Here is a 14817-nt window from a genome sequence, read left to right on the forward strand (position 1 = left end):
ATTTAAAAACATATAGTCATTGAAAATACTGAAACAATCTAGAAGTATAAGTAGTAAAAAGTATAAATCTCTATTTTTACTTTATACTCTCCAGACTTCATTCTTTTTTTTTTTTTTAACATTTTTTTTATTGACTTACAGTCATTTTACAATGTTGTGTCAAATTCCAGTGTAGAGCACAATTTTTCAGTTATGCATGAACATAACTTCATTCTTTACTATAATTAGCAGGTGGTAAATATGCTTCTGGATTTTTTCTTATGTGTATACCCCCACCCCAAACTGGACTCACACTGTCTATAATTTTGTAACTTGTTTTTTCCCCCATATGATAGTCTATAATGTACATGTTTTCATCTCAGTAGATATAGATCACTCTCATTTAGAAACCTGCTGCCTCACATAATGGGATGGATATACCATCATTTATTTACATTATTTCTTTTTGCTGGACATATAGGTTTCCAATCTGTTAACAAACAATGGATATCCTTGTACTAATATATTTGTTTTCTTTTGTGAATTAAGCTTTAAATGATGAGTAGCACATAGACAGGTGAAGAGAATGAGGATTAATGTGAAGGGGAAATATTTTCCAGACTAAGGAAACAATGTGTAGTTTGGAAAACAGTGTTGAAGGAAATGACAGACTTTTAGTTAGGGGAGAAGGATTTCTATTTCTGTGCTGTGGAAGTATAGCACCTCTTGTTTTTTTGAACTGTATGCTAGAGTCTCTCATTTATGGAATAGTCATCTCTTTAGAGAATAATTTATAATTTTCTTTTTTTGGAGATTAAAAACAGTTTTTTCAATAAATGTAACTGGGTAGAGAGGTAGAGCTGCAAGCTGATAAAAATGATTATTGAAGAGGTCACACAGAGGTTAAGTGGGTAGTTTTGGGAATAGAGCTTATATCTTAGCTGTTTTTCCCTTCTTAACTAATTGAGAATTTCTTACCCAGAGTTCAAAATAGCTTTTTGGGTAGGTAGTTCCCCATGTTATTCAATTGAAACAAATTTTGGTTGATTAGAAAATAGCTATTGTGAAATTGCTAGTTATCAAGTAGTTATCTGAAAATGGAATAGATGGATGGCTTAAAGGAGATGAATAGCATTTTTTACTCATAGGTATAAAATCTTGTTATCCTTAAAAAGTTTTAGTTGCAGCTGTTTTGTTCCAACTTTCTAGTTTTAGAATGTTGCCCTACAGGGAGTATCAAGTACTGCTTAGTGTTATCATTTTATCATTCCTCTGACAAGAAAGAGCATCTGCTGATTTCTTAAAAATACATTGGAAACAAAATGGTGTGTTACACAAGGGTAATAATATCTTTCTGAACTATTTCTAAAACTAAAAGCCTTTCTTTTTGGTTTCCAAGGATGCTTTGCTGTTTGGTTGCAGCTACTTTGTTGAGTACAAATCCGAGTTGTAAGGCTCAATTTTTAAGATTTCTTACTCGTTTTTAAAAACATATGCTTAATAGTTCTAATTAGTGTTATTAATTTGAATAATATGAATGCTTTGAGTAAATTAGCCTAATGTGTTCTCTCGTTACCTTGAACAGTAACTGTATTATTTGTTGTGCTGCATAATTATGAAATATTCCTACTTCATTCTCAGGTAGTTATTACTTTATGTGAAGTGTAATTTTTAAGCATTCATATCTTTTTTTTCACTTGGAGTTATTTTTCAAGAGTAAAGTATACATTTAAACACAAAATAACTTTATATTTAATTTTCTTAGGGCTGCTTTGGAAGAAGTAGAAGGCGATGTGGCAGAATTGGAACTGAAACTTGATAAGGTAAATTTTACTTCACCTTGAACATTAATTCTTGTTTTCTGTAGTGATTTGTGCCTATAATCGTAGATGGTTCACGTGACTTCTTTTATCTCTATGAGGGTAAATGCGGGAATGTTATCCTGATTTTGCATATGAGGAAGTTGAGGCTAGAGACATTAAGTAATTTGTTGAAAATTTAATATAAGTCCCAGAACAGGAATTTAAACCATGTCTGACTAGACGTCTTTTATATTGTTGGAAGTTTGTTTCCATCTCCATCAGAAAATTGCAGTTTATCTTTTTCGATGCTTAATGGATTTCATACATAACCTGACCACTTTTATTTATAGATTTGGGTGTGGCCATGTTCAAATATAAAATTTTATATACTCATTCCATTTTTTAAAGATAATCCCAGAAATGTTGAATATATATTTAATAATTGATATTAAATGGTCATATTCTATGCAAGGGTAGATGTACATTGATTCCTATCTTTTGTATTAATTATTGATAATTTTTTTTTTTTTTTTTGCCTATACCCAAGAAGTGTTATCTGCTGTGTAACAGGAAGAAATATGGGAATGAGTAAGACATGGCTTCTGGTAACCATTGTTCAGTGAAGTGTCGCTCTTAAAATTTCTGGAGATAAATCAGATTTGTATATTTGAAATACCTTTTCTGAAAATAATTTCTTATTTATATGATTATTATTGTGAATGGAATTGTTATGTAAAGCAATGCTCCTCAGACCTTACTGTGCTTAGGAATACCTGGGGCTCTTAGCTGATGAAAAATAGAGATCCTGATTCAGAAAGTCTCAGTATCTCAGATTCTGTATTTCTAACCACATTTTAGGTGATAACCAATGCTGTTGTTCCACAGAGTGCATTTTGAGTAGCAAGGATATAAGATACATTAATTAGACAGATGATTTCCAAATGTTTTGAAATCATGAAATATTTGTACATAATGTAAATATTTAGAAACTATGTAAAGGAGTAGTATTAGTTGTATACGTAAAACAAAACAAAATTTTAGAAAATGTTTAGTGATAAATTATTTTTGTGTAGTGACTGTAGTTTTCAGAGCACTTTGATATATAGTATGTTTTTGGAATTTTGCAGTAATCCTGTGAGGTAGGTAGGACAGAGGTACTATTCCCACTTTATAGACAAGGATACCAAAGCCCTGGAAGCAAAGAAGACTTGCCTCAAATCACAGAGTCAGAAAAGGCAGAACCAGGTTAGAACCCATGTGTTTTGTTCTTAGTTCTGTGCTCTACTTGTGCACCACTATACTTCTGGATCCATGCTGGGGGAGTACATGCCAGTTGGAATTTTTCTGAGGGACCCTAGCAAGCTTCCAGGCAAGTGTGTTTTAAAACTAATGTTACAATTTTTGGTGAGGATAGTATTTTAAAGAATATTATTTTCAAATACTTTATATTCTGTTGAAAATTAGATGTATGGGATTATTGTTATTGCTGTTGTTACTATTATTTTACCCTAAGGTATTAACATTTGTTTTTAAGGATTTTTTTAAACAAGTTAAACCATTGAGGTAGCCAACAGAAGATGTAGTTTTGATTTTCTGGTAGATTTATAAGAGAGTATATAGAAGGACAAGACCTTTTAAAGAATTACAGAGTGACACAATAAGGATATCTATTCTCTTTGGGTAGAACTGTGTCTAAACCAAACAGTACTTTGTGTTGAGGAGACCTCAAAAATTAAAATATCTAAACAGAATCCACTAACAGCATTTTTGTTAATAATTTTGCTTTTATGAGCAGCAATTTTTTTTTTCCTTTATATCATTTGGTTGTGGTTGGGAGACTGGTCGTAAAACCAAAAGATTCAAATCTAAAGCAAGTTATCAGAGTATTTGCATTCAGTACTAAGAATTCTAAATGCTTTCTAGAGTCTGTATCACCCGAAAGGCTACTAAAGTCATTATGGAAACTTTGACATCTTTGAAAAATATCATCTTCCACCCAAATAGAGCTTCCATAGTTACTTTTATATTTCTCTAATTTGAGATCTTGACCCTTTATATAATGTACCTTTCCCAAATTCTTAAGCTATTGTTGATCATTTTTACTTTAGAATTATGAGGAGTTACAATTAGAGAAGAGAGTCTGAGAGGAGCAAGAAGTGTTTGTTACTGAAAGTGGTGGTGTTGAGGGGAGGGGTTGCCTAAGACTATACTGATTTCATAACTTCATGCAGGGCAAGTTTACCTGTAATATTGCAAATCATGCCAGCAACAGGTTTAACTAGCTTGATGACTTAGCTTATATTTATTTTGCTTGTAATGTATGCTACCAGTATACACTTTTTCTGGTGACTAATGCTTCATGATTGGCATTATTTTACTAGGTCCAATTATTTATCCATTCTGCCTGGTATTCTGGCATTGGCAGCATCATAGAGCATCACGATGAAATATCTGTATCTTGTCACCGGAATGCTTGCTCCTTGTTTGTTAAGCAAATATTCTTTAAATATCAACTCAAACACTACCAAACTTCAATTCTTTTTCATGTATTTCATTATTTCTTGCATTTTTTACATTTCTTACATTTTAATATTGTACTTCCATTTAAATTACTATAATATTGTATTTTTTATTTTGTAGCATAGTGTAGTAGTTAAGAGCTCAAAGCCTGGAGCAAGGCTGTCCGTATTTGAACTGGTCTTTACCACTTACTAAGCTGGATGGCCTTGGGCAAATTTCCTAAACCTGACCGTGTCTCAGTTTCTTCATCCCCAAAATGGAGAAAATAAGAATATCTATGTGAATAAAATGTGTTAATCCATGTTAAGTACTTTGGCACATGGTAAGTTCTAAATAAATGTTAATGATGATGGTATGTCTTCAACAGACTAATAGAGATCCTTGAAGAGAGTTTGTCTTTAAAGGTGGAAAAGCCCTCATTTTACTCTTAGTTAAAAACCTTCCCTCTTTGTAGGCTTGTTATCATTCAGTTATATCTGTCATCACTGTCATCTAATAAGGATTTGATAGCTGGCAAAGTATATATCACCAAGACAGTCCTTCCTCCTGAATACCCGCAGTGTATATGTGGCTCAGCTATATGACAGTTTCATTTTCTTCCCATCTCCTGTGATAGTGACCTCTATTCTAATTCTGATACCTGTTTTCTTGGCCAAATGCTCTGCCTCATCACTCAGAATCGTAATCTCTGAAACTGGAATGCTCATGATCTCTTCCTTTCTGACGTGAGTCTCCAGTCTTTCCAGTTCTCATCTTCACTCCTCCTGTTTCTGTTTTTCAAAGCGTATGTAGATCTCTAATCTTTCAGTCTATCCACTTCCAATATTTCAGATCCCTTTTATATTCACTTCTTTTTTAGTATACTTTTTTGGGAATTTTTTTATCGAGATAAAATTCACCTAACATAAAACCCAGCATTTTAAAAGTGTACAATTCAGTGGTTTTAGTATATTCACAGTGTTATGCAACTCTTTTCACTGCTTACTTCCACAACATTCCCATTATCCTAAAAAGAAACTCTGCACACGTTAGCAGTCACTTCCAATTTCCTTCTCCCTACATCCTCTGGCAACTATGAATTTACTTTCTGTCTCTGGATTTGCCAATTCTGGACATTTCATATAAATAGACTCATACAATATTTGGCTTTTTGTGACTGGCTTCTTTCACTTAGCATAATATTTTTAAGGTTTATCCGTCTATGTTGTAACATCTTTCAGTATTTCCTTTTTTATGACTGAATAATATGAATGCATGTACCATATTTTGTTCATTCATTCATTGGGTATTTGGGTTGTTTCCTCTTTTCAGCTATTATGAATAATACTGCTGTGAACCCTTCCAGTCTACTCTTAATTTTATTACATCATCATTTCTCTTCTGGAGACCTTCATTTTCCTTCCATAAGACCTGTAGAATTCTGACAATATTTGTCTAACCATCTGTATTCTCTGACCCATATCTGGGCTGTAAAGCCCTGCAGAAGAAGGTACACAATTGCTGAAACCAATTGGTGGAACTACCCATTCCAGGAATTCTTGATGTGAAGCAATTTTTGCAAGATTTAATCAGGTTATCTTACTGTCTTTAGCAGCCCTTATATGTAACTGTTTTCTAAAGACTTACCACCTTTTTCTTCATTCTTAGTAGAGGGACCTTGACTCTTCCTTCCTTTTGGTGGAAACCCTTTTATTTCTTGTTTTTAATCTAGAAACTCAACAGTCTGTCCTTATTCAATTCCCGACCCCCCATTTGAGTGACAGAAATATCCCTTTTCCTATGCAGTCCCAAACTCTTAACTTGTTAGAACTTTGCTTTCGGTATTTCTCTTTCCCTTCTCTACCACCTCTTTAAGTAGACAAAAATGTTTATTTCTCTTGAATGAAAACAAAAGAGAATCTCACTTCTGACAAGGAATTGCAAATCTTCACTGAGTAATCATCATGTGCCAGTAACAGTTTGTGCTAGGATCTTTATGTGCATTATCTTTTATAGTAACCTTATATCATTTAGTGCCATCGTTATCATATCATATAGAAGAAGCTTCTTGAGGTGAAGGTCACTCAGAATCACTTTAGAGTGTTAAGTATGGCAGAAGGATTTGAACCTAAGCTAACTGAGCCTAGAAACCTCTGTTTTTAACCATGATGTTATACTATAACAAGCTCTCTTTTTCTGTTTTTCTGGAAATTTTCAATTTAATTATTTTTGAATTATTTAATTTGTTGAATAAGCAAATACCACCCATGCTGTACAAAATTCAAACGTGCAAAAGTGTACCCAGTGAAAAATTAGCCATCTTGTAATCTGTCTTCTAGAGGAGAACACTGAACTAGTTTCTTGTCTGTCCTTCCAGAAGGTTTTTTTAGCATATAAGAGATTATATGTATTTTGTACTCTTATCTCCCCACCCCAACAAAAATATTAGCATTATCCTAATTTTGCTTTTTTAAAGTATATAGTTTAGATTTTATTCCTTGTCATTAATTATAGAGCTGCCTTATTCCTTTTAATGGCTGATTATATTTCATTTTATGGATATATCATAATTTATTTATCCAGTTGCCTATTGATAGACACTTAAATTACTACCAGTGTTTTATTGCAGCTTCAATAAATGACTTTATATGTGTGTCATGTACTTTATGTGTGAATATGTCTGTATGATTTCTATATGTATGATTTGTAAAAGTGAAATCACTAGGTTAGAGGGTATGTGTGTTTAAAATTTTTAATGGCTCTTGCTAAGTTGCCTTCCATAGAAATTGTACCAATTCATACTCCCACCAGCAGTGGGTGAGAGTGCCTGTTCCCCTATACCTACCTTCTCTAAAACAGCATGTAATCATACTTTTTGACTTTGGCTGTTCTGTTAAAAATAGTAATTTACATTTCTTTTATTATGAGTGAAATTGAATTTCTTTTCATGAGCATTAGGTATATTTGAATTACCTTTTCTGGGAATTAACTGTATATGTCTGTCAATCGTTTTTTCTAGTGGCTGGTTGGATTTTCAATGATGAGCTGTATACCCTTTCTTACACCAGGGAAATTAGTCTCTTGCAATTTGTTGCTAATATTGTTTACCAACATTGTCATTTGTTTTTTGACTTAATTTTTTTTCCCCTTGTATAAATGTTTAGTTGTTATGTATTTGAATTGATCAGTTTCGTCTATGGCTTTTGAGTTTTGCATCCTTCTCAGGAAGCCTTTTTCTACTTTGAGATTATAAAACCTGTTTCCTCTTAGTTTTTGATGTAATATTTTATGTTTAAATATTTATTCCATCTGAAATTAATTTGGAGGTTTAGAATACAATTTAGTTTCTTTATTTTTTCCCCTTTAGTTGGCTATCCATGGTCCCTGTGTTATATATTGGATATTTTTTTTTTACCCACACTGGCTGGAGTGTTACTTTACTGAAGTATTGCATATTTGTATCTGTTTTTGACTCTATTCTCTTCCATTGACCAATTTGTCTATTCACATCCATTACCAGACCTTTAGTTACTACACCTGTATATTTTAATAACATAAAAGGCCAATATCCCTACCTCTTATTCTTTTTCAATTTTTCCTCCTGTTCTTCTTGCATGTTTTAGAATTAGTTTTTCTGATTTTTAAAGATATCTGATTTTTTTTTTGCAAATAGCAAACTGAAAGACTAGTCTCTGCCAGCATTTCTCATAGTGGGTTTTGAGGAACATTGGTCCTATGAGAATGCTTCCTCTAAAGAGAATTCCATGTCAAGTGTTTTTGAGAAATGCTGCATATTATGCCTAGAATTCACAGCACACATTAATATATCAAAAGCTCTTAAAAGAAATAAAGAAAATTAAGAAATCTGTTTAATCTGAGTTTCCTAGACTTAATTTGATCACAGAATTCTTATTTTGGTACAGAATGTTCCTGGGGGATATTCCATAGAATGTATGTTGGGAAGTAATTGAGCTATCATTATGTCTTCTTCATCTAGCAGTTTGTAACTTGCTGTAATCTGGCTACAGCCCCTCAGTTTCTCTTAAAATTATTCTTGCCAGGGATGCTTGTGATTATTTGTCACCAAACTCAGTAGACGGTTTTTTAAGTGTTTTTAAAACTTGACCTTTATGGATGTTCAACTGTTAGTCATCTATCTTCTGATACTTTATTTTTTCTTGACTTTGATGAAGTTATCTCTTGCTTTTACCTCCTACCTTTCCCTCTTCCTCTTCAGCCGCCTTTGTGAGGTCCTCACTCTACACACTCTGACCTCTGCTTTTTGTCTAGGCTATAGCACCGTAGCGCTGACACTTACGTTTATTTGTTGATGACTCCTGTGTCTGTATCTACAGCACTCTTCTCTTTTTTGAGTTTTAAACATTTATTTTCACTTGGATTTGATAGATTTTCCACTTGGCTTATTTCACAGACCCATCTTACTCAGGTCTACCTCATGGGCCCAGTGTTGTCAAAACAAGTCTTTGCTGGACAGTGTAGTGTCTTGGTGCAAATTAGCATCTTGTGGCAGATGTAGCCCTCAACAAGCAGAGCTCAGGCTGGATTTCAGCCCCTACTTTTCCCTTTAGTAGGACGCTACATAACTGTACACAGGTGCTCAACTAATTTTTTTAATTTGTTGTCTCTCTTCTCTTCCTGCTTACTGCTTAAATTCAGGGTCATGTGGTTTTTAGTCTAATCTCCTTTATTCTTCCTTGTCTTTATTTTTTCTTCTTTTAGATCATTATTCTAAAATGGAACTCTGGTCAGCTCACTCATTTAATGTCTTTGTTGTTTCCCGATTCCTTTTATGTAAAATGTGAACACCTTAGCATTGTGCACAAGAGTTTTCCTGATTTGGCCCTTGTATACATTTTCACACTGCACTAAGCTACTGAGTGCCTCTGGTTTGCCCTCCCCTCTAAGCTTCTGGGCCTTAGCACATGCTTTTCCTGGAGTAGTGTCTTCTTAATTACCCGTAACTGGTTGGCCAATTCCTATTGGTCTTCAAGGCTTTTCTCAAGTGTTATCTTTCCAGGAATCCTTCCTTGATCGCGACAGTCCTGCTTAGATGTTCTTCCTCTGTTTCCTCTTGTATGGTTTTGATGAACATAGCAGTTGTGCTATATAGAATTTATCTGCTTGTCTAATTATTAGAATTAGAACAGATTATTAAGGTTTTCACTTTTGTTGATCCAGGTTCTAGGGTAACAGTTTAAATTATACTCCCAAGACCCTTTGGGTGTTTTCTAAGTTTTTCTGGGCTCTTTATCCTCTTCTTGATGGTCCCTTTTCCCACCCCCTCATTACCCTCTTCTTCTTCATCTGGAACACCTCAATTTTTATCTTGTTTATGTTTGACTTTCACCCAAGATTTTGTTTGATTAAAGAAAATGTTCTGTGTCTGTGTGAGAGAAAGAAGTAACAGAAAAAAAGAGAGGGAAAACAGGAATGAAAGGGGAAGAAGAGAAAGATGAAAGAGAGAGAGAAAAGCTCAGTTGTAAGACTTAGTGCAGTGCCTAGAATGGTAGACATTGGAGAAATATGGTTGATTAATCAATTCAGACATTTGCTTTGTTAGTCTGATGACCGGCATGACTAACCCACCATACCAGTTTACTTCCCTTTCCTCCAGCATATCACAGTTTTTTTTTTTTTAAAGATTTTTAAAAATTATATTTCTTGCTCAGCCTAAAGTTTCACTTTTTTCCTTCTTTATTCTTTTTTTTTTTTTTTTTTTTTTACTTGTAAGACATGCTTTAAACATTTTTGTGGAGTTTATTTGTGAGATTGAATTTAACTTGATAAAATGATTTGTTGTTGTTGTTGTTATTAGACAGCCTCTACCTGGAAGATCAACTTTTTTGGTACAGCTGTCCCATGAATTTACTTTCTAACCAAGAGGAAAAAAGGAACAATTTTCAATTAGTCTATTTTGGGTTTATTGATGACCGTAATTTATCTTAACTAGGCTAACTCATGTGGTAACTGCTAACACTTGTTCAACTAAGTAATTTGTAAAATTATTTTCAGTGATACAATGTTTTTCTTTTTCAGCTTGTGAAGCTTTGTATTGCGATGATTGATACTGGAAAAGCCTTTTGTGTTGCAAATAAACAGTTCATGAATGGGATTCGAGACCTGGCACAGTATTCTAGCAATGATGCTGTAGTTGAGGTTAGTATTATTAAAATTGGTTTAAATGATAACTGCAACAAGATGTTAAAGAATTATACATCCATTTGCCTTATTAACAGTGATAGTGGGCCTTAAAATTAGAAGTGGAAAAGCTATCACCAGTTGGTGCTGTCTTATATAATCCTGTTTTCTAGAATAGTTAGAAGTTGATGGTTGATTTGCATTGTGAATATTAAGTAAGCAAGAGTACTGTACTTGGTGCTACGTAAGATGAAGCATCTTCAAGAGGACCTGAGCAGGGAGAGTAGGATCATGCTTACTAGTAGCTGCTTATAGGGGCAAGTAGAGAACATTAATGTAAGAATAGTACCTAACTCCTTATTGGGGGCTGCATTGGAAAGGTCTGGTCAACTAGCTGTGCTGGGTTAGCTTAGATCTACCCTTGCTATACTATGTGGTGCTATATTTCTTTTATGAGGAATAACAACTGGTGAAAGAACTGGGTGTAATTTGATGATTATTTGATCTACAGATGCCTAACTGGGAAGTCTTGATACACTCAGTTTTACCTTTAGGTTTATATATGCCATTTCAGTTTGTTAGTATAGAAGTATTGATAGGGCAGTCTAATTCTTTGTTCTAGGGCTTTGTGTTACTACATGTAGACTTGACCTCTCTGCAGAGTGTGCCCATGAGGTAGTGAGGCTGTTCTTGGAAATAAATGTTATTGTTTACAATGTAACTTGATCTTTCTGTCAGAAATGCTGAAATAGCATTTTTGTGGCCTGTTTTAGTGTATGTTAAATGACTTGGCTTTCTTTTGGTTTCTTTCTCATAGACAAGTTTGACCAAGTTTTCTGACAGTCTTCAAGAAATGATAAATTTTCATACAGTAAGTGTCAGTAAGTGGGTGTTACTGTGACCATGTTCATGTTTTAGTACTTTTCTTTAGTGACAATATTTTATAAAATTTCTTAAATTGGAATTTTCTGACTTTGATTTATCAACTTTTTAATTGGGTGAATCTAAAATGTGTGTGTATGTGTGAGAGAGAAATACATACATGTTATTTCCCATTCTATAATAGTGAACTTTAATATCAATGATGCACATACTCATAAAAGTTAGTTTTTTCCTGTAAGTTGTGCCTTTGTAAGGTTTTAAGCAATTATTTCAAGAAGAAGTACAAGTCATCATTCTATATATGGCTGTTTCTTTTAAGATACAAATATATCCCCTTTCTCTAATCAATTGCCACTGTTAAAGACTGCTGTATTCTTTGAGCTGTTTATATATGTGTTTAAGATTTGAGAGCAAATCTTTTTTTTTTTTTTGCCTTTTTTAAAATTGAAGTATTATAACATGTTAGTTTCTGGTGTATAGCATAGTGATTCAGTTATACGTATATATTCCTTTACGTATTTTTTTCATTACAAGCTATTACAAGTTATTGAATATGCTATACAGTATATACAGTAGGACCTTATTGTCTATTTTGTATATAGTAGTTAGTATCTGCAAATCCCAAACACCCAGTTTATCCTTCTACCCCTCCCCCCAACCATAAGCTTGTTCTGTATGTCTGTGAATCCTTTTCTGTTTTGTAAATAGTTCATTTTGTGTCATTTTTAAAGATTCCACATATAAATGATATCATATGGTGTTTTTCTTTCTCCTTGTGGCATACTTCACTTAATATGACAATCCCCAGGTCCATCCGTATTGCCGTAAATGGCATTATTACATTCTTTTTCATGGCTGAGTAGTATTCTTGTGTGTGTGTGTGTGTGTGTGTGTGTGTGTGTGTGTGTGTGTGTGTGTAGCACAATTTCTTTATCCAGTCATTTGTTGATGGACATTTAGGTTGCTTCTATGTCTTGAGATAGACATAGAAGCTGTTGTAAATAATGCTGCTGTGAACATTGGGGTGCGTATATCTTTTCAAATTAGAGTTCCCTCTGGATATATACCCAAGAATGAAATTGCTGGATTATATGGTAAGTGTGTTCTTAGTTTTTTGAGGAATCTCCATACTGTTTTCCATAATGGCTGCACCAAACTACATTCCCACCAGCAGTGTAGGAGGGTTCCCTTTTCTCCACATTCTCTCCAGCATTTATCGTTTGTGGACTTTTTAATGATGGCCATTCTGGCTGGTGAGAGGTGATACCTCATTGTAGTTTTGATTTGCATTTGTCTGATAATTAGCGATATTGAGCATCTTTTAATGTGCCTGTTGGCCATTTGTATGTCTTCATTGGAGAGATGTTTGTTTAGGTCTTTGGCCCATTTTTGGATTGATTTTGTTGTTGTTGTTGACTTGTATGAGCTATTTGTATATTCTGGAAATTAAGCTCTTATCAGTTGCATTGTTTGCAAATATTTTCTCCCATTCCATAGGTTGTCTTTTTGTTTTGTTTATGGTTTGCTTTAGTGTGCAAAAGCTTATAATTTAATTAGGTCCCATTTGTTTATTTATTTTTGTATATATATATTTTATTGAAGTACAGTCAGTCTACAATGTTGTATCAATTTCTGGTATACAGCATAATGCTTCAGTCATACATATATTTGTTTTCATATTCTTTTTAATCCTAAGTTATTACAAGATCTTGAGTATAGTTTCCTGTGCATTGAATATAGTTCCTTGTGCCCACTTGTTTATTTTTGCTTTATTTCTATTGCCTTGGTAGACTGCCCTAGGAGAACATTGCTGAGATTTATGTCAGAGAATGTTTTGCCAATTATTTCTTCTAGGTTTTCTAGTGTCTTATCTTATGTTTAAATCTTTAAGCCATTTTGAATTTATTTTTATGTATGGTGTCAGAGAGTGTCCTAAATAACTTCATTGATTTACATGCAGCTGTCCAGCTTTCCCAACACCACTTACTGAAGAGGCTGTCTTTTCTCCATTATATAGTCTTACCTCCTTTGTTGAAGATTAATTGACTGTAAGTGTGTGGGTATATTTCTGGATTTTTGAGGGAGAGAGAGGACTCTTTGATATTACACCTGGATCTTCAGTGCCTTTATAATTTTATTCCCAAATTCCTTTTTACAACTTCTCAGAACTTTTCCTACTAATACGTATAAGTATGAAATTGTGAGACCTTGGTTTACTTTGTTTTAATTTTCTTTCCTTTTATAGTTGCTGGGCTGTCTGCTTTACTTGGCCCTTTTGTTTCTTGTGAATGAATACTTTTCTCTTAATTTTTCCCAATATGAGTGGCCTGTGTCAGAATTCTTATATGTGTGGCAAAGTTTCTTCTCCCATCGTAACATTGTATACCTCACTTCAACTAGATTAAAGATGAGGATGACACATACCTTGTTTACTGTTATATCGCCAGTACTTGCAGTACTATCCTGCAGAAGTCATTTAATTTTTCTAAGCTTTGTGCTTTACCTCTGTATAATGAAGGGACTTTGCTAGATGACTTTTAATTATAAAAATTCTAATATTATAAAGCATTATTATAAGATTATAAGATTTAAATATGATCTCAGAGCCATTTGTTAAAATGTGGGAAAAGCCTAGTTATATAAAATGCTTTATTTTGGTAGCATTCTGTACAATGAAATTTTAATTACATAGCATTATAGCAGAAAGGAGGCTTTATAGAATAAGACAGATTGCTTTCTAGAAGGTAATAAACTCTAGAATCTGCTTTACATTCTATAGCAGAGCTCATAACACTTAAGTCTTGGAGTATTAGTTTGTATCAGAATAAGAGGGTTTGGATGTTCAAAAGGTGATATTTATGAATAACTTTGTGGGTTAAATAAATGTTTGAAATAGTAGAACCACTTGGATTATTAGTCAAGTAAAATAGAATATAGATTGGGTTTAGATTATCTAGTCATTTAAAAAATAAATTATTTGGATTCTTTTATAATATAATATATAATATTTTTGAGAGCAAATCTTCAAGAACTAGGGACATATGCTGCTTTTGCAGTGTCATGAAACTCTATTATAAATTTTGTAAAAGTTTACTAAAATTGTGGTACCTCATAAGCTATATACTTCTTATAATTTTTTAAAAAGCCTAACATATATGGCTGTCATACTTTAAAAGTTACTAGCAGCTATCTATAACAAGAATATAAACACTTTTAATGAAGTCCATTGGTATAAGGAACTTGGTATATTTATTTGATTATTTGCTGAATGAAGCTTTAAAGTGAATTGGTGCATAAATTCTGTGAAAATGTCATCCTTTTTGTTTAGTTTTTTCTATGTTTGGTTTTCTGTATTACAGCTATCCATTGATTTGCTCAACAGATGGTTTTAGGTAGTGAGAATTTAACAGTTCAGTGCTTCCCAGCTGTTCTCATCTCATGGCACAGATAGAAACTGATGGTCATATTTGTGTGGAACACTGGAGAAAACTCCAGA

The 14817-nt window shown here is 33.3% G+C and overlaps 1 protein-coding gene across 1 annotated transcript in view; it reads left to right on the forward strand.

The window, feature by feature from the left end:
* Positions 1–14817, forward strand: part of ACAP2 (ArfGAP with coiled-coil, ankyrin repeat and PH domains 2) — a 126842-nt gene that overhangs the window by 43808 nt on the left and 68217 nt on the right. Inside the window, 3 exon segments of the mRNA XM_032481663.1 lie at positions 1745–1802; positions 10338–10457; positions 11257–11310. Coding sequence (XP_032337554.1) covers positions 1745–1802; positions 10338–10457; positions 11257–11310 — 232 coding nt within the window.

Source organism: Camelus ferus, chromosome 1 (assembly GCF_009834535.1).
Source record: "Camelus ferus isolate YT-003-E chromosome 1, BCGSAC_Cfer_1.0, whole genome shotgun sequence".
Taxonomy (NCBI): domain Eukaryota; kingdom Metazoa; phylum Chordata; class Mammalia; order Artiodactyla; family Camelidae; genus Camelus; species Camelus ferus.